General features: G+C 39.9%; 1 protein-coding gene across 4 annotated transcripts in view; it reads right to left on the bottom strand.

Moving 5' to 3' along the window:
- Positions 1-27,154, bottom strand: part of EPHA6 (EPH receptor A6) — a 945,921-nt gene that overhangs the window by 135,213 nt on the left and 783,554 nt on the right. For all 4 annotated transcript variants that reach the window (XM_070406043.1, XM_070406044.1, XM_070406045.1 and 1 more), the window contains one exon: positions 3,086-3,295. In XM_070406043.1, the coding sequence (XP_070262144.1) occupies positions 3,086-3,295 (210 nt within the window). The remainder of the gene's footprint in view (positions 1-3,085; positions 3,296-27,154) is intronic.

Raw genomic sequence — 27,154 nt, 5'->3', positions numbered from 1 at the left:
TGAGACAGACACAGTACCTATGACTTAAACCCATATAGCCTTTCTGAGCCATAGCAGCAATGCCTTAACTGGTCTCCTGGTTACCAGTCCTCCTGTCCTTCATCCCCTCCCCCTCTCACTCTTCCCCTTCCTTTTTCATACTGTTGTCAATAACATCTTCTAAGACATGCATGCATTTTGTTATTCTCCTATTTTGCCGGAAGCCAGTCCATCCTTGCTGCTTGACACAGTCGCTGCAGGAAAGAAACATCTGCACAGCATATGTTTCAAGGGACCTGGCATATATAGCATATTGTTCTTAATATGTTTGCTCTCCTTAGTGCCATGTGTTTTAACCAAGGTCACCTCTCTGAGAAAGGTTGTTTCCTCAGGTGGGGATTTTTCCCTGAGGTTAGGGAGGGGATACAACCCCTTAATTAAGTGCCAGGCGGGTAGTTAAGCTACATAATCTTTACTCCCTGGAATGGAGATAAGAAACGCCCTAACCTTTGTAATAGAAATTGACAGGATTAAAATCAGCTGGTATAAATACGGATGTAACAAGACAGTAAACATCAGATCCTCATCAGTTCCTAACCAGAACTCCGACCAGAACTTTGGCTGGAGATCCTGGCTAGAGGTCCTGACTAGGCTGCTGATCAACTGAAGGCTGTCTTCGTGTCATTCCTTCTTCGCCGACTCCGTCCACACCTTTGGGGACCCCTGGACCCGCTGGGATTGGACCCCAGCATTATTTAAATCAATCAATGTCTATCTCTTGCTATAGAAATACCTCCATATTTCTTTAAGTACCACCCAACCACCTTCACAACCCCTCCACTGTTCCTCACTCTCATTCCAAACTGTCCACGGTTTCATCAACGTGGCCATTTACTTCCCCAAATTTGCGTATCTTTTTATCTTTCTGTTTCCTCTCTCTGGACCTCTCCCCCAATTCTCTGTCTAATGAAATCTTTTAAATCTTTTAATATATGGTTCAAATTTTATCTTTTTTTGTGACGCCTTCTCCAGACCTCTGTTTTTTTTGTACTTCCATATTTCTTTTTCAGACCTTTATGACATACTTAAAGCAAGGAAGCATCAGTCTTTCTACCCTGTCAAAGGGTAAAGCTCTGCCATTGTAAGTAGTGAATGTCCATGTTCATTAAACTTTGAGTAATCAGTGTATGATATTTTTGTACCCCGGGACCCCCTGAACAGTTAGGTGTTTCTGAGATTTAAAAAAAAATGTGCTTGATTACATTATTTGCTGTTCAATTGATACCTGTTAAATCCAGGGACATTTCTTAATTGAGGCATCATCTATAGCTTTTAAGAAGCATTCTTTAGAGTGTTAATATACTGGTTACTTAATTTGATGTTTAATTCTGTAGTCAAATTAAAATTAAGATTGTACTGGTCTAGGCTTCTAGGCCTCTGCAATCATATCAGACAGAGAATATGCCTAGAATATATATATCAAATCTGACTATGCAAAACATATACATACTTCAAGATGTGGGTTACCCTGCCAATTTTATTAGTATCCTATATTTAGTTATGAGCTTCTTCTCTTAAAAATCAGTTGAAATATTAATAAGGGATTTTAAGTATATTATAAGCATATAGTCAAAGAATCTAGTATTATTTCCTATTTATTTTTTATTTTATTTTTATTACTTTTATAGATAGTATTTGTTGCAATTTTGAAAATATTATGTTTTATAATAATTATATAACTTTAAACACTATTCTCTAATGTTGGAAATAATATGCATAAGAGAAAAATCTTATATGAATTGTTCTATAACTTGAAAAGTTGCTTCAAGTTATACAGTTATAAACATAAAAGAGAAGAAATAAAGTTCTTGGAAAAAAAGAATTATGACATTCCCAATTAGAAAATGGAGTTGAAAAGACTGTTTTTTCTAAATAAATAATTTATTTTCAATTGATAGACTTATTTTTATGAAGTTTTTTTTTTGGTCAAATTAAAAGATATTGCTCCCTTACACATCAGAGTCTGAGAGATTAATCTATTTTCCTTAGATCTGTATTTCTTTGTTGGAGAATTTAATGAAAATATCACTGATAAATTAATACAGACCATTTCTACAAAGCAAACATAGTAAGGGCATAACCTCTTTCATTCATTATATTAAACTTGCATCCAATCTGAGGTAATTTTTTACAGTGAAATTTAAAAAAATCTCATAGAAAATGAAATAAAAGGGAACTAAATAATGGATTTGTGTCTTTTAGAATAAAGTGTAAGATTAGAAAAAGAGAAGAGAATAAAACATCTTGAATAATTTTACTGAGTTATTTCTCGTTGAAGCTATCAAATGAGCCAATGGTAGGGGTTTTGTTTAAAAAGTAACAGAACAGAGTATAATTCTATAAATTGTTAGCTTTAAGATAATGGAAGAGAGATTTTGAGAATGAACTCTTAAAACAATCACCGCAAAGATCAGTGGAATGAAATGGTTTTGAGGTGATCAGAAATGCTTAAACAATATATTCTTGAGTTAAGTTATGATAATATAATTGACATACAACACCTTGGCTCTAAAGTTTTAGTCTTTTATTTGTGTTCACATTTTCCCCAAGAATTGTTCAAGGAAAGGTTGAGAGTGCACTTTTATGTCTCCAGAGAAACCTATCTTGTTCATTTTTAAGTATGATCAGATCATTCCAAAGCATTTGCTGTGAGGAAAAAAACAGTCATTTCATAACCATTGCCTCGTCACTATCACTGACCTAATTGGTTGCACCATTCTTCAACGCACAGAACTCCACTGAAAGGAGATAATTTATGAAGCATCAAAAATATCTCAGGCAAAGGCAGATTTGTGTGAAGGCACGGACCTCAGGAATATGTTAAAATAAAGTCCCAGAACAATGGAAGAAATAAAAGTGACATATAAGAAGGTTTTGCTTTAAATCAGGTAAAGAAAAGATGTTTCAACTAAATAATGAGGTTAAATTGGGAAAATGACAGACAGGAGCAGAAAATTAGAGAGAAAAACAAAAGCAGAATGACTCTACTGACACTAAAAACAATAAAAGCAAACGAACTATGTTAGAAAAGCACATGTACACTTACCGTTGTTGTATAGGCAGCTTCTGGATCATCTTCCAGCACCCGGGAGAGGCCAAAATCAGAGACTTTGCACACTAAGTTGCTGTTGACCAATATATTCCTAGCGGCGAGGTCCCGATGAACATAACCCATATCAGAGAGATACTTCATTCCTGATGCAATGCCTCGAAGCATACCCACCAGCTGGATGACTGTGAAGTGGCCATCATGTTTCTGAAAGAGAATCAAATTGTTGACATTGAGTTAATATAGTGTGTGTGTGTGTGTGTGTGTGTGGGGGGGGGTATTAAATAAAATCTTTGCACTTATTTTTTACTTATTATTATTTTTTAGTTAAAAAAGAACTCGATATATTGAATAACGCTTGGTATTACCAAAATCCAAGCACAAACATCAAGCCACAGGCCCACACGACAGAGTTCCATTTGCAAAACGTCCCCGGAGACCCCTGCCAAGCCCCACCCAGCCTGCGGCCCAGGGGGCAGGGAGGCCAGAGTGGGGTGGCGGAGGGGGAGTGGAGGAAGGTGAAGACTAAAATCAGTTGGTGTAAAAGCTCACAAAGAGCTAGCGTGGTACTGTCACAGCCATGCAGGCACAAATGAAGCCGACAGAGGCTGCCCGGCAGGCTACGCGCCAAGACCCGAACCAGCCGGCCCCAGCGGCGCCATCGCTGCACCAAGCTCGCTCGCCCACACTCCTCCTTCTCATTCACTCTCTATAAAACATGGGAGGGGGTGTGCTTGGAGCCAGTAACCTGTGGAGGGCACCCTGCCAGGGAAGGCGCCATGGGCTTCCTTTTAAGTTCATGTTGACTGAACCCAAGATGCAGGCACAGCCTTGTCTTGGGGGCACATCTAACCAAGAGGTGAGAATGCCTCAGTTCCACTCTTCAAAGCCCAGGTGCCGGGAGTGGGTTTTTGAGATGCAGATCCAGCCGCGCACCAGGAACAATAGGACTCTCCGCCCTCTGACCGGCCCCGCCCTGTGGGAGGGGCCCTGAGGTGGAGCCACGCCTGCTCGCCACGCCCACCAGCCAGCGCCCAGAACTGACGTAACTTCCTGGTATCTGGGTATAAATTAAACACGTGGTTCTGGTGCTGGGCCCCCCGTCTGTCCCTCCATCCGAGGGCAGAAGCCCACCGGTCCCAGCCTCTTCTATTTCTGTGTCTCGTCTCATTATTTCATTTCTCAACCCCAAGCGCCTCTACTCCAAGAGCCGGTTCTCTTTCCGTGCTGGATTCGGGAAGAGAGGACGTACCCCCATAGTAATCTTGGTCAAACCAGTCCTCCGAGCAGCGGGCCTCGACCTCCGGGAGCAGCACACAGGAGGGAGCGGGCGCCGGCCTGTGCCCTGGCTGCGATGCCCACCTCGTCTTCCCCGCTTAGGCGGCCGTTTGTGCTTCCTTCTCCGGGGCCTTTGAGAGGCAGGCCTCGGCCTCGGCCAGCGCCCTCCTGCCCTTGGCCCGCGGCTGCCGGCTGCCGTGGGCGTCAAGTACCCGCGCAGCCCCCCTCGGCCTGGACCCCCCCACAGCTGTCCGAGAACCGGAGGGACCTCAGTGGGTCCTGCCCGGCGAGGAAGAGGGCCTGGTCCAGCCGCTGGCCGCCTGCTCCTGCTCGCTGCCCCTTCTTCCTCCTCCTCGGCCGGCTCATGACGTCCCACGGGGCTGCATGCTCGTCCCAAGGCTGGTTCCTCCGGCTCGCTTTCCCGTCCCCACGAGGGGATCTGGTTCCTCCTCAGGCCCTTGTGCCTCTTCCTCACCCGCTCCAGCTCCCCGCTCCCCGCACCGGTGTCGGCAGGGCAGGGGCTCACTGGGACTCGCACCACCGCGGCCTCACCAGCTCCCGGGCTTCTCTTCGGCCGGCGCATCCGGAAGTCCAGCTCCACGTCCTGCGGCTGCTCCTCGGCCGGCGCAACCGGAAGTCCAGCTCCACGGCGGCCACGTGCTCCAGGGAGGACTCAGGGCGAACATGCGCTCCTCCTCCTTCCGCAGCCAACTTGTTGGGGCTCAGCGCCCGCGGGAGGCGCAGGCTTTGAGCGGGTCCAGGAAGGGGCGGGCCAGCACCTCCCTGAGCACGTGGCCGCGGGCATCCACCCGCTCTCTGGCGAGGGCCGCGCTGCCCCCTCCTGGCTCCTTCTCCAGCTCCAGCTCCAGCTCTGCCATCCCGCTCAGTGGGCCATGCCGGGCAGGGAGCTCTGCTCCAGCGCAATTCCAGGCTGGGCCGGGGCTCGCTCTGGGCTGCCTGGGCCAGGCCGCCTGGGCACCGTCTCAGCCACGGCCAGACAGGTCCTGGGGAGCCTCCACGGGCTCCTGCTTAGCCTCAACCAGCGTCTCTGGGGTCAGCCCCCCCCCCCCCCTTTCCCCGCTCCCCCAAGTCCAGGACAGCTGTGCAGAATGCAGTCTGACCTGGAGAGTCAACAGGCGCTTCGCCCCCTTCGGTGAAGTCCAGGCACCAGGGGGCTCCCCCGCCTGCTGCCCCCCCCCCCCCCCCCCCCAGCGCCTGAGTGTCCAACAGGCCATCTCCGCAGCCACCCTCGGGGCTCGGGGTCGCCATGGTCTTTGAACTTATTTCACTGGATCCAATGAATGTGAGCATCAAGTTTGCTGACCATTGACTATGTTTATAACAAAATGTAAGTATTTGTTTGACATGTAAAGGAAAGAAAAATCTAGGTGGAAGTGATGAAAGATAAAAGATAAAGGATAGAAGGGAACCAACCAAATCAACTTCCAGAAAAAATAATTTCAAAAAATTTAAGAGGGAAATAAAGTCAAATAAGGTAATAGCAATGACAAGCAAGAAAATAGAGTTCACTTTCCACAGCTGTGGGTTCTGAACCGGCCATACAGGTGGGCAGGAGGCAGCAACACCTAGGGTGGGATGAAAGTTGTGTGATAAATGGAAGTATGGTAAAAAAGATGACTGAGGAAAAAGAAAAATTGATTGCATAAACAAACAAGTTTAGGAAAGCTGTAGGAGAAAGAAAAAAACCACACACACACACACACACACACACAGAAAATAGCTACATTTCCCCCATTCTTTCATTATATAGAGCAAGAAGTTGGGAATTGACTGAAAACAGGTCTATTTTAGCTCCCAGATGGAAAGATTAAATGAAATATGGGTAATAAGCCAGGCACAGCAACTGGGATGTAGTAGTCAATCCCTTTATTATTTATTCCTCTCACCTTGATTTAAAAATAATACAGAATTTTTTAAGGGAAAAAACATCCTCTTGTCATCCGTGCAAGATTTGTACACCAATAAGACCAGATACAAATAGTACCCTAGAAATTAGAGAAAATGAAAATAACATTTTAAGTTTGAAAAATAATGCATATTGTCTTATGTAGTTATTTGGAGATTGTTGTCTTTAGTGAAGATTGTTGTCTTTAGTGAGAAACATGAAAAATTCTCAAGTTGGTTTTACATATCAGGTGTCATTTATTCTGAATGATATTAAAAATGAATATCTAGTAAGAGATTATAGGGCATTATTACCTTATACAATATGGTAGAAGCATAAATAAGAATATCTTAAATTTTGCAAAGTTAAGCAGTTTTCATGGATATCTGTTTTAAAACTATAGAGTAGCTTAGACATAGGGATGATTTGAGCAGACCACAGTCTCCTATACAATGATGATTCATTGGTCAGTTAAATGAATAAGCTTATACTACAAATGAAATAAACTTTTTCTTACTATATCAACTTATCTCCCTGATAGCTCTCTGATACCATCACCCAACTCAAGTGCAGAGTAAGGAAAAGAGCCCTCTCTTAAAAGAAACATTCTACGGCGAGAGTCCCCATTTAAGCAGCCTCTTCTGTATAATTAATGTATAAAAGATAACCTAGCAAAGAAAATGTTCAGTGTTATTAGCTCTTTATGTTCCCAATCCATCTTCTTAGACAGTGTACTATTAGATGAAATCTGTCTCTTTTATCATGTGCTCTTCCTACCTCTCTTCTATTAGGAATCTCAAAGCCTTTGAGTAGAATTGAAAGCATAAGTTCTTTTGGCCAAGAAAGGATTACACTAAATTTCAAGAGGTTGTTCTTTTACCTATTAGAAAATGAAGTTTCCTGGTGTCACAGTTCTTGTCAATGTAGAATTTCTACATAGTAGGTAACATTAATGGACCATCTGAAAACTAAGGGATGCCTCAGTTTCCTTATCTGTACGATGAGAATAGAATAAGTCAGAGCTGTAGTGAGAATCACATATAAACACAGAGCAGCTTCTGATTTATTTTAATAATAATTATCTACACATATAAAAGCCTAAGTGACCGTCTGATCCTTTGACTGGTAGCTATGCCACGCACTGACCACCAGGGGGCAGATGCTCAACGCACAGGCATGGAAACATGGAACAGACTGATGAATCTCAGAGGGAAGGGCGGGAAGAGATTAACCAAAGATCTTATATGCATACTAGAGGTCCAGTGCCTGGATTCATACACCAGTGGGGTTCCTTGGCCTGGCCTGCGGGGATTGGGCTGAAACTGGTTCTCTGACATCTGCAGAGGGATTCTGGATTGTAAGAGGGCACAGGCCAGGCCAAGGGACCCCACCGGTGCATGAATCCGAGCACCAGGCCTCTAGTTATTTAATGAAACCTCATTGTTTTTATAATTACATGTAGTTTTTGTAATTTTAATGAGCCAGAAAATTCTTTCACTTTCCTGAAAAAATCATAAATCCTTATATCATAAGGAGAAATAATTATTTAACACCAGGTTGAAATTTCATTTCCTATTTATTCTGAATAACAAAGCACAAAGTTATTTCTTTTTTTAAGTACAACTATTTTTAGAGCAATTTTAGACTCACAGCAAAATTAAGAGTAAGAGATTTTTCATATATGTTCTACTCACAGACATGTAAATCCTCCCCCATTGTCAACATCTCAAACCAGAATGGTACATTTGTTACAATTGATGCACATATGCTTACACATTATAATCACCCAAAGTTTACATTAGGCTTCGTTGTTAGGGTTGAACATTCTGTGGGTTTGGACAAATGTGTAATCACCTGTACCCACCATTATAGCATCAGAGAATTTTCACTGCCCTAAAAATCTGTTGTGTTCCACCTATTCATCACCCCCACTCCCAACCCTGGCAACCACTGCTGTTTTTACTGTTTTGATGGTTTTGCCTTTTCTAGAATTATACAGTATGTAGCCTTTTCGGATTGGCTTCTTTCACTTAGTAATATGCATTTAAGTTTTTCCCATGTCTCCTCATAGCTTGATTGCTCAATTCTTTTTAGTGCTGAATCTGAATGATATCCTATTGTCTGAATGTACCACAGTTCATTTACCCATTTACCTACTGAAGGACATCTTGGTTGCTTCCAAGTTTTGGTAATTACAACTAAAGCTTCTACAAACATCTGTGGTTAGAGAATGTTTATAGCAGTTTATGGCTGCAGGCTTTCATGTGCACTTAGGTTTTCAACTTCTTTGAGTAAATGCCAAAGATGGCAATCGCTGGGTTGTTTGGTAAGAGAATGTGTAGTTTTGTTAAGAAACTGCCAAACCATCTTCCATTTTGCATTCCCACCAGCAATGGAGAGTTTCTGTTGCTCCACATCCTCATCAGCATTTGGATCAAAGTTACTGATTTTGACCATTCTAGTAGGTGCATAGGATGTGTCATTTTAATTTGCATTTCCTGATGATATATGATGTGGGGATCTTTTTACGCACTTATGGGCCATCTTCATATCTTATTTTGTGAGGTGTCTGTTAAGGTCTTTGGGTTGTTTTTAATCAGGTTGTTTTCTTGAGTTTTAAATGTTCTTTGTATATTTTGGATAACTATCTTTTATCAGGTGCTTTTGTTTTGCAAATATTTTCTCCCAGTCTGTGTTTTGTCTCCTCATTTTCTTGACATTGCCTTTTGCAGACCAGAAGTTTTAAATTTTAATAAAGTCCAGCTTATTAATTTGGTCTTTCTTGGATTGTGCCTTTGGTGTTTTATCTAAAAAGTCATTGCCATATCCAATATCATTTGGTTTTCTTTTATGTTACCTTCTAGAAGTTTTATGATTTTGCCTTTTACGTTTAGGTCTGTGATCCAGTTTGAATTTATTTTTGTGAAGAGTGTAAAGTTCTGTGTCTAGATTCCTTTTTTTTGTATGTGGATGTCTAATTGTTCCAGCACCATTTGTTAAAAAGACAAATTTTCGCTCCATGGTATTGCCTTTGTTCCTTTTTCAAAAACCAGTTGATTATATTTATTATAGGCTCTCTATTCTCTTCCATTGATCTATTTGTCTGTTCTTTCACCTGCACCATACTTTCTTAATTACTGTAGCTTTATAATAAATCTTGAAGTCAGGTAGTGTCAGTCCTTCAACTTTGTTTTTCTTCAATACTGTGTTAGCCATTCTGGGTCTTTGCTTCTATAAATTTTATTTTTATTTTATTTTTAAAAATATATTTTATTGACTTTTTACAGAGAGGAAAGGAGAAGGATAGAGAGTTAGAAACATCCATGAGAGAGAAACATCGACCAGCTGCCTCCTGCACACCCTCTACTGGGGATGTGCCCGCAACCAACGTACATGCCCTTGACCAGAATCGAACCCAGAACCCTTCAGTCTGTAGGCTGACGCTCTATCCACGGAGCCAAACCAGTCAGGGCTGCTTCTATAAACTTTAGAATCAGCTTGTTGGTACCCACAAAACAACTTACTGAGATTTTGATTGGGATTGCACTTAAATTATAGATAATTTAGTAAGAACTGACATTTTAATAACCGAGTCTCCCTGTCCATAAGCATGGAACATCTCTCAATTTATTTAATTCTTTGATTTTACTTATCAGCCTTATAGTTTTCCTCATATACATCTTGTACATATATTGTCAGATTTATACCTAAGTATTTCATTTCTGATAGTTTGTTGTTAGTGTATAAAAATGCAATTGATTTTTGTACATTGATTTTTATCCTGCAGCTTTATTTATAACTAAAAGTCTTTTTTTGGTGTGTGAAGTCTTTAGGGTTTTCTATATATAATGTCATATTATCTACAAATAGAGACAGTTTTACTGCTTCCTTTCCAATTAGGATGCCTTTTAATTCTTTTTCTTGTCTATTTGCTCTGGGTATGTCTTCCAATGCTATGTTGAACAAAAGGGATGAGAATGGGTATCTTTGCCTTATTTCTAATCTTAGAGGAAAAGTTTTCAGCTTGTCACAGTTGGGTATAATGTTAGCTTTGGGCTTGTCATATATGGGCTTTATTATATTAAATACATTCCCTCCATACCCGCATTATTGAGAGTTAAAAAAATCATAAATGGATATTGAATTTTGTCAAATGCTTTTTCTGTATCTATGTAGATGATCATATGATTATTATCCTTCCTTTTGTTAATGTGATGTATCACATTAATTGATTTGTGGATGATGAACCACCCTTGCATCCCTGGAATAACTTCCACTTGGTCATGTAGTATGATACTTTTAATGTACTGTTGAATTTGGTTTGCTAATATTTTGTTGAGGGTCTTTGCATCTACCAGTATATTCATCAGGGATATTGGCATGCAGTTTTCTTTTCTTGTAGTATCCTTGTCTAACTTTGTTATCTGGCTTTGTAAAATAATTGTGAGAGTATTCCCTCCTCTTCTATTTCAGGTAAGTTATTTAAAAATTATTTTAACTATTCTTATTACCAATACTTGAAAATACTTGAATTAATTGCTTTCTTATTACCAACACAGCAATCATGGTTCTCATAACAATAAGTGGCATCATTATAAAATGAGCTTTTAGTGTTTGAAAATAATATAAACCACTTTCTCTATGTTCTTTCATGGGACTATACAATGTAGTATGTTTATTTCTAATTCATTTGGTCACAATCTTTTCCAAGGTTCATGAGGGCAAAACCATTTTTATAATAGCACTAAGACATGCACTTGCCTTTTTCACTATGTTGACATTTGCACTAATGGTATAAAACTCTGTTAGGTAAAATTGCAGAAGCCTTAACACAAATCAAGGCAGGAGCACAAACCAAACTGTACTATTATTTCCACACTCTTCTCTGCCACATGAACGAACAAACAAAAAAGGATAGTATTGTATAAGAAGGTACTTAGTGAAGTAATAAAAACCATTATGTTTGTTAAATGTTGGTTCTTGGTGACACACTCTCAGCATCAACATCTGTGAGGGACAGAAGAAAATAAGATTGGGCAGCAGGAAAAGTTAAACTGCAGCGCATTAACAACAGCAGCCTTCGTATAGCCCATGGAATGTTCTGGATCTGGGATAACTCTGCAGAGTTGGTCCAGGTTGAGGAAGGGGACTGGGTCCTTATACTCCACATCAATCAATCATTGGATGTAGGCTGCCTCTGTAAAAGTGTCATGGCCTTGGGTAAGATAGCTTTCTCTAGTCAAGGGCATTTCCTAGAGAGGGACTGAGGTAAGAACTACCAGCTTCCAGAATTGCAGAAGCTATAGAAATATGGGAGTTGATCCTGAGAGTTGTCCCCAAAAAAGTTCCTTCATGAGAATCTTTAAATAATTTGTTTCCCAGGGAATACAATCTGTCTACAGACAGATATAGAAAATTTATCTATCTATCTATCTATCTATCTCGTGTCTATAAAATTCAGCCTTGATAAAAAAGAAACTCCAAAAATAGTCCTATATATTTTTTTTGGAAACTCATACCTCAATTGTTGCCACATTATTCTAGGGAAAAAATAGCTAACATTCTTTAAACACTATAAACCAGTCACATTTATGAGTTGTTTACAGGTATTATTTATTCCTTGCAACAACTCTGGGCTATAAGTATAGTTATTATCTTCATCTTATAGATAGTCAAAATGAAGTGTAACAGTGATAGAAAAAGATAATATACTATTCAGGAAGTAATTATAGAATAGGTTGTACTAATAAACTCATAGAAATTTCATGTATTAAAAGTTTCCTTATGAGTATTTTGTAGACATCAGCAGTTGCATTTCCTGCCTGGCCAAGGTGTGACCCTGACCCCAAGAATTGGGCAAGTGTCAACATTTCATATCAGAGCCAGAAGAACTGCTGCCTACATGCCCTGTTTTGGGACATCAGCCGTAAAACTTCAGACGGAGCAGTGAAACTACACATACAGGAACTAACATTGAAACTATCCGAGAGCGGAGCTGAGAAACTGCACTTGGCCAGAAATTCCTCAGTTCCCCTCTTCCCCAGTTCCCCTATATAATGCAGCCAGGACACCTGAGATGCTGAGATAGCTTTGAAGGCATGAGCCAGCTGTCTCTTCAGGGTGTCGGCTCCTGAATAAAATCCCTTTCCTTGTCAGCCAGAACCTGTCTCAGGAGTTTGACTTTCAAAGCAGCAGACTGTTGGACCTGCAGGTCGTTTTCCCTGTTTCAGATTGACAAAAAGATTTAATAACCTCCTAAATGGTAAAGTCAGGATTTGAATCTAGGCAATCTAAATCCAGAGCCTCTATTCTTATTAATTGGAGTTGTCTGAAAAAGAGTTGGCCCAAACTTTGCTGTAATGACCCAGTCTAGGCTAGTTTGGGAAGCATAATTTGGCATAATAAAGCAAGAAAGAAAAGGGCTCTGAGACTACTAAGTAAAAAACAAAGAGAACGCCAAATAAACCAACAAGTGAGGATTTATTTATCTGTCTGGCTGAGAGGAGCAACCCTATTTATTCATACTTGAGGTATGGCACATATCTATTTCTCTACAAATGAAGGAATTCTCTCCTTCAAACAAAATCTATATTCTTTTCACTAGTCCTTGTCAACATAGCCTCCTCAAGTGTGGTTTAGGACATGCTGGTTTTCTTGAACATGGTGGAGGGTTAATAAATGGTGACTGAATTAAATAGCTTTTGATACCATCTTATAGAGCACTGGCGGCTATTGCGATGTTATTCCTATTGTCTTGTATAAAAAAGACTGTTTTCTTTTCTTAAGGTTGGATATTCGTTTTCTCCCTTTGAAATAGCAGTTCTATCACAGCATCCACTATGCTGGCATGCCTTGTGTCAGCACTTGATAAATATTAATTCAAATTGAATTGAATTGTTTATGAGGGGAGGAGAAAAATGTGAGAGCACTGAGATTTAATATCTTTGGGCTTCCTACTAGAGATTAATCAAAAAGAAACTATGAATATTTTAATGACATATGGTTATTTTCCCAGGAAGGCAGATCCAAATGAAAGAGAGCGAATGTGGCATATTTACACACTGCATCTCAGAGCTTAGCAGCTAGAATTCAGTTTGTCTTTATTCTTCTTTTCCTTTGCTTTCTCAACCTGACTGCCGAGAAACCTGGAGCTTGATCTTAAAGTGACAGAGAGGGTGAGCCTGATTGGAAGGTGTTTTCTGAAAGCTACACATAACAGTATCTGCTCCTTTGAAACCTGCAGAGCTCTCCCAGACCCTAAGACCCTAGAGCACAATACCACCGATCTGAGCATGTCACACTGTCTCCACAGTAATGCAAGCTCCTGACGATGGTTTCCAAGGCCCTGCCTTCTAAGTTGTTCCCCACAGACACTTTCAAACTCTCAGCGTCTATTCATCTTAGGTTGGCCTCAAGTACTTAGGGCAGATGTAGGATTTGAGTGCTATGCCGTCCTGTTGTCATCACATTACTACCTAACAACATTAAATATATATATGCTTTTCAATATAATAAATCTACTTAACAAATCTATTTAAACACAAATATCACCCTGTCACTCATTTGCTTAAGACCCTTTAATACCAGAATAGAGTACAGTATTCAATACAAAGTTATGACCCTTGCTCCTGTCTCTAGTTCTATAACTTTTTTCTGATTCAATATTTTTGTGTGTTTATTTCACCCCTACAGCATGTTATTTCATATCTAATGTGCTTTGCTTATATAGTTCCCTCTTCCAGGAATACTATTCTAGTCTTCTGTCACCCGAGTTTTCCATGAAAAGTATCATCTCTTCTAGGAGGTCCTTGCTGAATCCCTAAGTCCTTCTTTTCAAACAGTGCTCTTTGGGCAGCTACGACGGCCAGTTATTGCTCTAATTACTGGGCTCAAAGAGGGAAGCAAAAGAAAAAGGTGCCTGCTCCATTTGTACTTACATTTAACCAGAGGCAGAGAGACAGACAATAAATAGGTAAAAATTAAATGAGATGCTTAAAAATATTGAGAAAATAAATAAAATGTGTATGAAAGAGAATGACATGTTGAAGCCTGTGACCAGTTTCCAGCACATACAAATGACTTGAGTCAGGAATGAGTGGATACTGAAGAAATGAAAGCCAAAGAGGCTGGAGCTCGTTGAGAGAAAGAGAGAAATAGAGTGAGAGCAAGAGCAAAGAGAGGAGAGGAGAGGAGAGAAGAGACAGGCAGAGGAAAAATCAGGTAGAGTCTTGTAAGCTAAGGTGAAGAGTTTGAAATCTGCTCTAAAAGTAATGAGGTGTTAGAGAAAAACTTTAGTTTGGGAGCGATATATATATTCTGACTTGTGTATGGAAAATAGAATCAGAGAGATACATTTGGAAGCTATTAGAGTAACTCAGGGGAGAGAAACTGGTGGCTTAAATCAGGATTGAGATCTATTTTAGAGGTATAGCCAGCAAGACTTGCAGTAGATTGGATGGAGGGGGAGACAGATCAGGAAAGTGGAGAAATAAAGATGGACCAAGTTTCTCCTGTCTACACCAACATTAGCTAAAACCATCCTGTCTCCCACACTGTCTTGAACATAAAGGGCATACCTTGTCTTGTTCATCTTTGAAGTCTCAGGGCCTGGCATCATGCTTGGCACACAGTAGATATTCAACAGATATTCACCGGATTGATCTGAACTAAACATATTTTTCTCTTAATGAAGTGAAGTACTTAAAACTTTTACTCAGTAGTAAGATATTCTTGAAGTATTTTTCATGGCAAGATAAGAGATTCTTTAAAAAATCATGAGTAAATGAGAAGCAGTTATTACACTTGCAATCATTTTCACTTCTGAGTGGGACTCTGGTTTGATTCTAATTTTGACCACCAAATTCATATGTTTTTGCTGTAGAGTGAGAAAAGGGGGCTAAGTATGTCATAAAGATTTCTGTTATATTTCTTTCCAATTCTTCACTGGAGAATCACGGTAATGTTGAGCTCAACACCAACAGAACAGCTTTGCAAAGCATGAAAGGTCTGTGGACAATTTAAATTACAGCCTTCAAACTTTCTTGTTGAAATATGTGCACCACTCCTTTGTACACAGTAAACAATTATAGTGATTCAGCGTCCTGAAAATGAGTGATAAACAGTACTGTACCTAGGAGATAGTAAGCTGTTATTCTAGAGTAGAATGAATAAAAATTGCACATCATCACTTAAACATTTACAGAGAATCCAATTCATTGTACAGTGTCTTAGTTACAATAAATAAATCATCTTTCAGAGATTCTCACAAATCTGGTACAATGAACACTATTGACACTGTTGGATAAAGACCATTTATGCTCTAAAATGAAGAATGAAAGTTTGGTTCATATGTATGTCAAAAGACTTTTTTTTTTTGTTTTACTAAGCATGAGTTACAAGAAATGGCATCAGCTTCTCAAAACAAAACAACAAAAATAGAAAGGTTAGCTGAAACCTTGTAAAATTATTCCTTCCAAAATGCTGACTCAAGCTATAAAATGGCTTTGCAGGAAAAGTAACTAAGCAGTTTATAAAAGATCAAGGTATATGAACAGTGGACACTGGAAACCTCTTATCCCCTTAATTTTGTGCTGCTAGAGGCCCTTCTGAGAAAATTAGATGTCTGAAATGCAATCCTATATAATAAAAGAGAAACATGCAAATTAGCCATCCCTTCACGATGCCCACAAGCCACTCCCACAAAGCCAATCAGGAGCGAATATGCAAATTAACCCAACCAAGATGGCGGCAGCCACGGAGCTGGAGCGAACAGGAGGCTTGGGTTGCCCCTGGTGATGGAGGAAGCCAAGCTTCCTGCCTGCCCTGGCCCAGACGTGACCTCTGCTCAAGGCTACAAAGTTTCAATTATAGAAGATAAATAAATCCCAGATACAGTGGGGCCTTGACTTACGAGTGTCTTGACTAACGAGTTTTTCGAGATATGAGCCGTCTCTCTGCTGATTTTTTGCTTTGAGTTGTGAGCTAAAATTCGGGTTATGAGCCAGCTTCAGATACCCCACCGCTAGTTGGCATAGCGAACGTCACAGTGAACGCCACAACATCAGCCCAGCATCACGTGTCTCACTCATTCACTTTTTGATTTGACATATGAGTAATTTGAGTTACGAGCTCCTTCACGGAACGAATCAAGGCCCCACTGTACCTGCTTCCAGCCACCCTGGCTTCTGCTCAAGGAGGCGCTGAAAAGAAAAAAGAAAAAAGGAGGGGCTGGGACCTTGGGTGGCCAGGGGGGCATGGCCAGCCTGTAAACAGCCCTCAGCCCCTCACCCAGGCTGGCCACACCCTCATGGGGTGAGGGTCCCCACTGGGTGGGGGGGGCTTGGCCAGCCTGAAAAAAGCCCTCAGCCCCTCACCCAGGTTGGCCATGGCCCCCCAGCAGGGACCCTCACCCCATGGGGGCGTGGCCGGCCTGCAAACCACTACAGGCCTCTCACCCAGGCCATCCCACATCCCAAGGGAACCCCCACCCTGATCCGGGACACCCTCAGGGCAAACCAGCCGGCCCCACCCGTGCACCAGTCCTCTACCTATACTAATAAAAGGGTAATATGAAAAGGGTAATATGCTAATTAGACTGGGAGACCTTCCAGGAGACCTTCCAGATGTTATTCTGGACAAAGCCATGGTGGTGGGGCTGAGGTAGAGGCAGATAGAGGCCAAGAGGAGAGGGCAGTTGTGGGTGATCAGGCTGGTGGGGGGCAGGGCCGTCGAGGGTGAGCAGACCAACAGGGGGGTCAGTTGGTGGCAAGCAGGCGATCAGTGGGGGTCAGTTGGATGTGATCAGGACAGCGGGGGGCGCAGTTTGGAGTGAGCAGGCCAGCAGGGGGGTAGTTGGGGGCAAGCAGGCCAGTGGGGAGGGGAGGTGGGGGTGAGCAGGCTGGCAGGGAAGGCAGTTGGGGGCAAGCACACTGGCATGGGGGGCAGTTGGGGGCGAGCAGGCCGGCAGGCAGAGTGGTTAGGGGCAATCAGGCAGGCAGGCAGGCAGGTGAGCTGTTAGGAGCCAGCAGTCCTGGATTGCGAGAGGGATGTCTGACTGCCGGTTTAGGCCCGATCCCTGTAAACCGGCAGTAGGACATCCTTCGAAGGGTCCCAGATTGGAGAGGGTGCAGGCCGGGCTGAGGAACACCCCCTCCCCCATGCACAAATGTCATGCACTGGGCCACTAGTTGGTTTATAAGGGACAAAAGATGAGAATGTATGAAGAGCTACAACAACAGAGAGGAGCTAAGTTCTGTGTTCCCCTAGTGCAAAAATATCCTCACCCACTGTCTGCTTGTCCTCACTTTTTTGGTTCAGTTTTGCAAGATGAATAAGCTCTAGTGATCTGCTATAACAACATCACACCTATATTTAACAGTACTGTATTGTACACTTGAAAATTTGTCAAGAGAGTAGATTTTGTGTTACATATTACTAACAGAATAAAGTAAAATAAATTATATTTGGGCTTGTAAGTTCATGTAAAAGATGCAAAAAAGTATTTATGAATCACACACTAGTATTAATTAGTCTAACTTTATGTCCAGCTAAGATCTATGCCAACTAAAGAATGGAAGCTAAGATTTAGGGTGGGGGGAGAGTCCAGGTTACAGGTACTTCTATGGGGTGGGAGTAGGGGAAGGGAGGTGCCACCAAAGAACATGAAGAAAGGAGTAAATGCTACAGAAAAATGGCCTTTAAAAATTTTGCTCAAGGAAGTCATCTAGAGGGGTGGAAAGCACTTCTATTTTTTCTTTTCAAGGAAATTCCTGGCCCCTTCTGTATTGAAAGCTACATCCTTTAGCTGTAGTCTGTGTTGAAGAGGCTTTTATAGGTCTGCCTAGGACTTAAGTAATATCTTTAAAGAAATATTTATGGGAAAATGCATTTTGAGTTCTCAACTATTGATTTATAAGTGACTTTGCAGAAATCAGTCCTTAGAGGATTAATTCCATAACTTAGCTTTAAAGTTAAAATTCAGTTTTTCTGTTTCTAAATCAGAAAGTTGTCTATGCTATGACTTTTAAAAATACTCCTGAATTTGAAAAAGAAATGGCTAAGGTTATTTACAATGACCAAATAAGGAATGACCAAATCATTCTTGTTTTAAAATAACCAGGGTCCAAGTAAGAGTCAATATCTTTTTTTTTCTATAGAAGTTTTAGTTCTTGTGGCCTCCCCAGTTGAAAATATTGTTATAATAACCTATAGAGTATTTACTAAATCCTTCAAGGCGTTTTCTTTTGTAGTGATCATGGATTTGGACTTAAACTTGGCAGAGTTACATTTTCACTTATAGATGGGAGAGGGCACCAACAATAAAATCAGACATTTCAATGATAAGGAAACTAAAAAATGTCATTTCTAATATACCTAAAAATATCTAGGAAGAAAAGTAGATATGGATTTCTGAAACATAAAAGTTGGGTTTCATTTTAAGAGCTTAAAGTGAATCTGAATATAATATAGCTTTAGCTTGCAAAGCTTACTACTGAATTAGATTTATTTATTTTTGTTTAGATTTGTATGAAGGTAATCTACACTAGCTACTATGCGTTGCACTTAAATAAAGCAAAACAAAAATATAAACTTTTTGTGTGGCATTTGGAGCAGGGTGTCACAGAGCGCTATGGTCTTGATGAAGCATCATTAGAATGCATCAGAGTTACTTGTGGAAGTTTTTGCAAAATAAACCTGCTTGGGTCTGCATATGTCTTTTGAAAGATGTCTTTAGGATGGTGATTCTGATTTGCAGACATGGTTGAGAAACACAAATTTGGAGTCTAATATTTAGTTCTAAAAATTCAAAATCCCTAGTATGGTCTAAAAGGGGATACTGGAATACCATAGAGGAGTTTAGGAAAATGCATGGGATTTCTCTATGTATCATAATAACTTCAAATTACAGACCAATTAAAAATCAATGTAAAATCCTGTATAAGAAGGAGAATTGAAAAGGAAAAGTATTAAATACAATTTCATGGTACCAGGTACAACAATGATACAGCATATTTACAGTACTAAATGTTTAAAGAGGTAAATTTAAAAATTAAAAGTTCAGCCAACCCTATGCTGGGTTCCAAGCACATCATACTTACAAATATTTAAATGTGTACTGTCACATTATTTTAAGAATAGGATTTGGCATTAAGCTGGCACAAGCGTGATAAATAGTTACAATAGTCTGCATGAAGTTTCACATAGTTTTCTGAAAAATGCAATTAAAGGGATGTAATTCAACCATAACCTTTATGTTTTAAAAATAGGTATTGGTAGATGAATGCTACTTCACTTTTTTTTAACTGTTGAATAGAAAATGAATTAATTGTAGATTAATTTTGCTCTTATATGCCAGCATACACAACTCTGTACAACACATTTTACAAGACAAGTGTGCTAATAAAATACAGCTCTCATTATTAATATATAACTAGCATAAGGTAAAATGCCACCTTTACTAGATTTATAATTTAAGTACATAAATATTTAAAAGGTCCCTTTAATTTTTTAAATTAATATTAGCTTTGCATTTGTTCAGGGAAACTCTTCAAATGACTCACATTACTTTTGAAATGATAATATGCACATATGTATTATTTAAATATTCATATTCGTGAGGTATAACTAGATTTTTCTAAATGGTGACAATTAAAATTATTTTTAGCCATTAGAAAAAACATACCAGGAAGTAACAGAAAAACTAATTTAAAACTCTTAGTGACACCTTTTGAAATATGTAATAATAATAATAATAATAGTAATAGATTATTAGACCTTCATATGTGCCAGACACTGTTCTAGGAATTTTAGGTCTATAAGCCATTTAATCTATAATAATAAAAGCATAATATGCTAATTAGACCGGACAGCTGAACGACCTTCTGGACGTCATTCTGGAGGTACTTCTGGACGAAGCTGCAGCAGCAAGGACAGAGGAAGAGGCGGTTAGGGACTATCAGGCAGGCAGGCGATCGGTTAGGGGCGATGAGACAGGCAAGCAAGCAGTTGGGGCAATGAGGCAGGCAGGCAGAGTGGTTAGGGGCGATGAGGCAGGCAGGCGAGTGGTTAGGGGCGATGAAGCAGGCAGGCAAAGTGGTTAGGGGTGATGGGGCAGGCAGGCGAGCGGTTAGGGGGTGATCAGGCAGGCAGAAGAGTGGTTAGGGGCGATCAGGCAGGCAGGCAGAGTGGTTAGGGGCAATCAGGCAGCCAGGCAGAAGAGTGGTTAGGGGCGATGTCAGCTGATGTCAGCTTGACTAGTTAATTATGTCACTTTCTCCATGACCAAAGGTGGGGTCTGGCGTGAGTGCCGGAAGAGTGCACGTAACAAGTAAAAATGATTGGGCCAGCAGTCCAGAGAGCCCCTTCCTGGCCACTTAAGTTGCATGTCATTAAAACCTTGGTAAAGATTTTTAGTCTTCCTTTTAGGACCCGGAAACAACTGTCGTCTTGGAGCAGAACCTGCTCCTGATGATCCTGCCTTGGATCATCTGACCAGCTACTTTTCTTTCTAACTTCAGCAATTATTCTGAACATTCATTAACATTTGTCCTCAGACTCCCACATGTCCTGTCCTACTTCAGGTAGAAATGCAACATCATCAGGTATCATTTCCTTCAACTTAATACTTATTCCTCATAAACCTCTCTAGATCCACACACACAGGCCCTTCAGCCTTAGAAGGTGTGCGCAGGCTTCTGCTACTCAAAGTCAATCCTCCACCAGGGTCCTTGATTTTGTACCTTCCCATGTCCTGGGATATTTTGCCTTACCAATGTATTTTCTTTGATTCCTATCCCTCAGTATATAAATTGAATATTTTTCTATCTTAAAAGGTACCACTCAACATTGGCTGGTGTTGCTCAATTGGTTGAACATCGTCCTGTGCAATGAAAGATTGCTGGTTTGATTCCCGGTCAGGACACATGCCCATGTTGTGGGCTTGATACCCAGTCGGGGTGCATGCGGAAGGCAGCAACTCCTGTTTCTCTTTCACATCAATGTTTCTTTCTCTCCCTCCCTTCCTCTCTCTAAAATCCCTGAAAAATATTTAAAAAAGATACCATTGATTTTTCTTTTATTGTCTATTAGCATCTGATTTCCTCTTGTCTTGCTGTCTCATCCACTTTTCCCCTAAAATGTCTCCACCTCCCACATCCTATGTATCTTCCATTCTCATTTTGCCCTCTGCAATGTGGCTTCTGTCTGAAATCAGCCATTAAAAGCACTCTTGAGATAACTGAGGACCCCGTAAGTGCTAAACCCAAGGATGCTTTCCAGTTTCTGTCTTTCAGAAGTTCTCTATTGCATTTGCTACAATCGCTGACTTGCTCCAGCCTGAAATGCCCTATTCTCTCAGATGTGGGATTCCGTGTCCCCCTCTCTCCCTGCTCCTCTCTGACTTCTCATTCTTAGTTACCTTTGGGGATGCTGACCTGTTGCCACCTCAGGTTGACATGCCACAGAGTAAAAACCTTGCTCAACTCCTTTCCTTTTTCTACTTCTTCCTAGTAAATATCATGGTTTGGCTTTAATAACCACATTTATGTTACTGATTCCCAGATCTTTAACTTTAGAAAAGATTTTTCCACTGAGCTCCAGTTTTATATTCCGAATTGCTGTCTGAACATTTTTGCTGCATGTTCCATAGGCATCCCAAATGTAACATGACACAGATTAAATCGTCATCTTCTCCCAACTGCCAGCCCTCCCTGCTCCTCCTCTGCATCTTCACCTCGGTTGGCAGCACCAGCTTCCACATATTCTTTTTGCTCCCAAGCATCCTTTCTTGAGCTGTGGTTCCCTTAACTCAGTCTGATCTTGTTTGCTTTTGTTAATTTCTCCCTTTTTATATTTGTTATTTATGGGTGACACTCCTTGCTCACTCATGTAATTAATGTATGCATATCTTTTCTCTCATGTCAAAGGATTTGAGATGGGAGCAAGAAGCTGCAACAGAACAAAATATACCATCTTGAACTAAAACCACTGGTATTATATTTTTATATAACTGAATTTTATGCTATGATAAACAAATCTACATTCAACAAATGCTATAAAATAAAGGAATAATTTTGTATGGTTGACACATGATATCTCAAAGTTTCAAAATATTTTGTCTCTTTTTATAACTAATTGCTTGTTAATACTGTTATAAAAATGGGGCTTAAAAGATTAGGCACAAGCTGCTGTTAGGTGTCACTAAAAGTGTTTATGAAAACTGTATGTATAGAGGAGAAAGACCAACCAGGGATGAAGGTCAAGATTACACTTATTTTACACTAGGAATTAAGTGCAATTGGAAAAGTTAAGAAAATCTGCACACCAGTGAGGTCAGACTTTCCGGGCAGCCAGCTTGTTGTTCGAGTTTATTTTAAAACTAAAAGGAAAAACACACAGTGACATACCCACCGACACCCCTTCTCCACACACACAATTGCTCACAAACACACACACTTATCCAGACAATACATATCTGGAGAAATGCCCATAAGGATCCCACACAGTATAAGATTTATGAATCCATTGCAATAGCGCAGACAGCCACCACCACAGGCACTGGATTGTAATCTTGTGCTTAGTGTTGCTACCACTCCTTTTCGAATAGTGTGGGAGCCCGAGGGGACACCCTCTGCCTCCAGGAGCACAGAGTGCTGTTAGTGAGCCTGGGGGTCTTCCCTACGATGCAGTGCACTCAGCCACTTCCTTTTCTGTGTTCACAGAAGCTGCGATGATCAAATTCTACAAAAATAGTTTAAAAAATGTTTTCGCTTTTGAGAATCTGAGGGATATATACATAGCTTTTATTTCTGCTTGCCATAGGGGATTAAGTGTCTGACAAAGTTTATAAAGCACTTTGAGGTTCTGGGATAAAAGAGATGATTACAAAGAAGTGTAAGAAACTTAAAGAGGGGTAAAAAGAGAGTATCTGGCACTCTTTCCCCCTTCATTTTTATTTTAATAGATATTCTGTGATCAGAGGGGACGCATAGATGGGAGATGGCAGTGGACTTATAAGAAGAAGTAATAAGTGATTTAATAAAAAGGTAGAATTCATGATGTATTAGAACATGGCTTTTTGAGCCAGAGATTTGAGTTTGAATCCTCACTCTTTCCCATTTACAATGTGTCAGGCATTATTCTATAAACTTTAAAATAATCAACTACTATATGTTTATAACATTTGTATGAAGTAGGTACTGTTAATATTCCTATTTTGCAGATGGGTAAACAGAGGCACAGAAAAGTTAGTCACTTGCTCAAGTCTTAAGGTCACACAACCGGCAAGTGGCAGAGCCAAGATAAGCTGAGAAAATATATAATTCTCATAGTAGTATTAATGGTAGCTGCCACCAATTGAAAAGTTACTCTTTCCCAGCCTCTATGGTGTCTTATATACATGGTGCATGAGAACGGGAAAATATTAGTTTTTAAATTTTAAATCATGAATTATACCACTCATAAATATGCAGTAGGATGTTTATAAGTAAATATTTAATTGATAATATATTATCTTGTCTTTATAACGTATTTTAATTAGTTCATGATTGGGCAGGATAAAAAGTATATCTGAAGCTAACGTTTCTTAATTTGCTTGTGGCAGTCATCTGATCCAATTTTCAGGAGCAATTTAGACTGGGCATTATTTGCTTTTATTATGTGCTACATTGTTTGCCTTTATATTCAGCTCTAGGATATAGCTGATACAAATATAAAAACCTCTCCCAAGCATCATTAGATAATAATACCTATCTGATAAAAATGAGTTTTTGAATAAATATAATGGAAAGACATAAGTATATCTGCATTTGAAGTACCATAGATGATCCTGATAACTTATTCCAAAATAGTTTGGCACATTTACAGGAGCAATGAATACAAGACATAACATTATTTTATAGCTGAAAATGGCTACAGAAAATACAAACAAACAAATAGCTCATGTCCCCACACACCTATGAATTTCATTTTGCATTGTGTGAGGAGTATTGCTCCGTAATAACTTGACAATTTTGCTGAATTTAGCTTCTGGCATTGAATGTGGACATCCAGTCACAGAATAAATGTGTCATCACTGCTAATATTGAGAGCAGTTGAAATAAGAGGGCTAGAGTTAAGAAAAAAATACATGAAAATGAGATCAAGAGAGAAAGGTAAGATACACACAGAACTTGTCCAAATAACGTGGAGCAAAAAATGAACTGAAGAAACAATGCTTGAGACTGTTTATTCCCATGAAAATGAAGAAGAAAAATGATACAACACAGTACAAATAGCCAAACTACAGTCAGTTTATAAGTAAGAAAAATGGCTATGTCTCTGTAGATAGATATGCTTTAATGAATACAGTGACATTCAAATATGTAACCTCTGCTGGAGATGAAAAACATTGACCCTAGTGATTATTTTTCATATTTTTTTTACCATTTTTAAAAAATATTTTTTAATGATTTCAGAGAGAAAGGGAGAGGAAGAGAGATAGAAATATCAATGATGAGAGAGAAACTTTGATTGGCTGCCTCCTGCAAGCCCCTTATTGGGGATCGAGCTGAAATTCAGGCATGTGCCCTGACAAGGAATCAAACTGCAACCTCCTGGCTCATAGGTCTATGCTTAACCACTGAGCACACCAGCCAGACCCCCCCTCCCTTTTTTACACTTAAAACCTATATAATTTTATTAACCAATGTTACTCCAATAAATTCAACAAAAATTAAAAACAACTTAATACTGATACCTTGCATTTAACTCATAAGATCTATTTCTTTCTTTGGATATCCAGAAATGTAGGTAATTCTTTGCCTACCCTAGATTCATGAACATATTGTCCTATTTTTTCCCCTTAAAGCTTTTCTTTTTTTTAATTTAAATTCTTTATTGTTTAAAGTATTACATGACTCTCCTTTTCCCCCCATTGATGTCTCCCCTGCCGCTCCCACTCGCCAGCATATGCCCTCACCCCGCTACTGTCTGTGTCCATTGGTTATGCTCATATGCATACATACAAGTCCTTTGGTTGATCTCTTACCCCCTTACCCACTCCTCCCCCTTACGGTACTCCCCCCCTTCCCCCCCCGCCCCACTGCTTTTCCTTATAGGTTGGACAGGCTGTTTGATGCTTCTATATCTCTGGTTCTATTTTTGTTCTTCAGTTTATGTTGTTCATTATATTCCACATATGAGATCATATGATATTTATCTTTCTCCGACTGGCTTATTCGCTTAGCATAATGCTCTCTAGTTCCATCCATGCTGTTGCAAATCGTAAGAATTCCTTCTTTTTTGCGGACCACCGGTGGTCCGTGAGGTCCGAAAGGTTGGTGACCACTGCCACAGTGCAGATGGGCAATTAGGCTGTTTCCAAATGTCAGCTATTGTAAATTGTGCTGCTATGGTCATAGGAGTGCATCTATCATTTCTGATTGGTGTTTCTGTTTCTTGGGAAATATTCCTAGAAGTGGGATTATTGGGTCAAATGGGAGTGCCATTTTTAATTTCTTGAGGAAATGCCATACTTTTCTCCACAGTGGCTGCACCAGTCTGCTTTCCCACCAGCAGTGCACGAGGGTTCCTTTTTCTCCGCATCCTCACAGCACTTGTTTGTTGGTTTGTTGATGATAGCCATTCTGACAGGTTTGAGATGGTACCTCATTGTTGTTTTGATTTGCATCTTTCAGATGATTAGTGACTTTGAGCATGTTTTCATATGTCTCTTGACTTGTCCTCTTTCCCATTTTTTGGTCCTTTGCCCATTTTTTGATTGAATTGTTTATCTTCCTTTTGTTAAGTTGTATGAGTTCTCTATAAATTTTGGAGATTAAACCCTTATCAGAGTTAACATTGGCAAACATGTTCTCCCATGCAGTGGGCTTTCTTGTTGTTTTGTTGATGGTTTCTTTTGCTGTGAAGAAGGTTTTTATTTTGATGTAGTTGCATTTGTTTATTTTCTCCTTCGTTTCCATTGCCCTTGGAGCTGTATCAGTTAAGATATTGCTATGACAAATGTCTGCTATTTTGCTGCCTATGGATTCTTCTAAGATTTTTGTGGTTTTCCATCTTACGTTTAAGTCCATTACCATTTTGAGTTTATTTTTGTGTGTGGTGTAAGTTGGTGGTCTAGTTTCATTTTTTTTTTACATGTATCTGTCCAATTTTCTCAACACCATTTATTGAAAAGACTGTCTTGACTCCATTGTATGCTCTTGCTTCCTTTATCAAATGGTAATTGAGCATAATGGCTTGGGTCGATTTCTGGAATATCTGTCCTGTTCCATTGATCTATATGCCTGTTCTTGTGCCAGTACCAGGCTGTTAGATTACAGTGGTTTTGTGGTATAACATGATATCTGGTATTGTGATTCCACCAACTTTGTTCTTCTTTCTCAAGATTGCTGCAGCTAATCAGGGTCTTTTTTTTCCAGATGAATTTTTGGAGAGTTTGTTCTAGGTCTGTGAAATATGCTGTTGGTATTTCAATGGGGATTGCATTGAATCTATAGATTGCTTTGGGTAGTATTGGACATTTTAATGATGTTGATTCTACCAATTCATGAACATGGTATATTCTTCCATTTGTTTATGTCTTCCCCTATCTCTTTTTTCAGCATCCTATAATTTTCTGAGTACAGGTCCTTTACCTCCTTGGTTAGATTTATTCCTAGGTATCCTAATTTTTTGTTGCAGTGGTAAATGGGATTGTTTTTTCAGTTTCTCTTTCTGTGAGTTCATTATTGGTGTATAAAAAAGACATAGATTTCTGGGTGTTAATTTTGTATCCTCCTACATTGCTGAATTCATTTATTAATTATAGTAGTTTTTTGATGGAGTCTTTAGGGTTTTTTATGTATAATATCATGTCATCTGCAAATAATGACAATTTTACTTCT

Source organism: Myotis yumanensis, unplaced genomic scaffold, assembly GCF_028538775.1.
Source record: "Myotis yumanensis isolate MYYU_CA2020_CCGP unplaced genomic scaffold, mMyoYum1.0.hap1 SCAF_2, whole genome shotgun sequence".
In the NCBI taxonomy this organism is placed as follows: domain Eukaryota; kingdom Metazoa; phylum Chordata; class Mammalia; order Chiroptera; family Vespertilionidae; genus Myotis; species Myotis yumanensis.
Note: the sequence above shows the minus strand (reverse complement) of the source record. Positions and strands in the feature narration are given on the sequence as shown.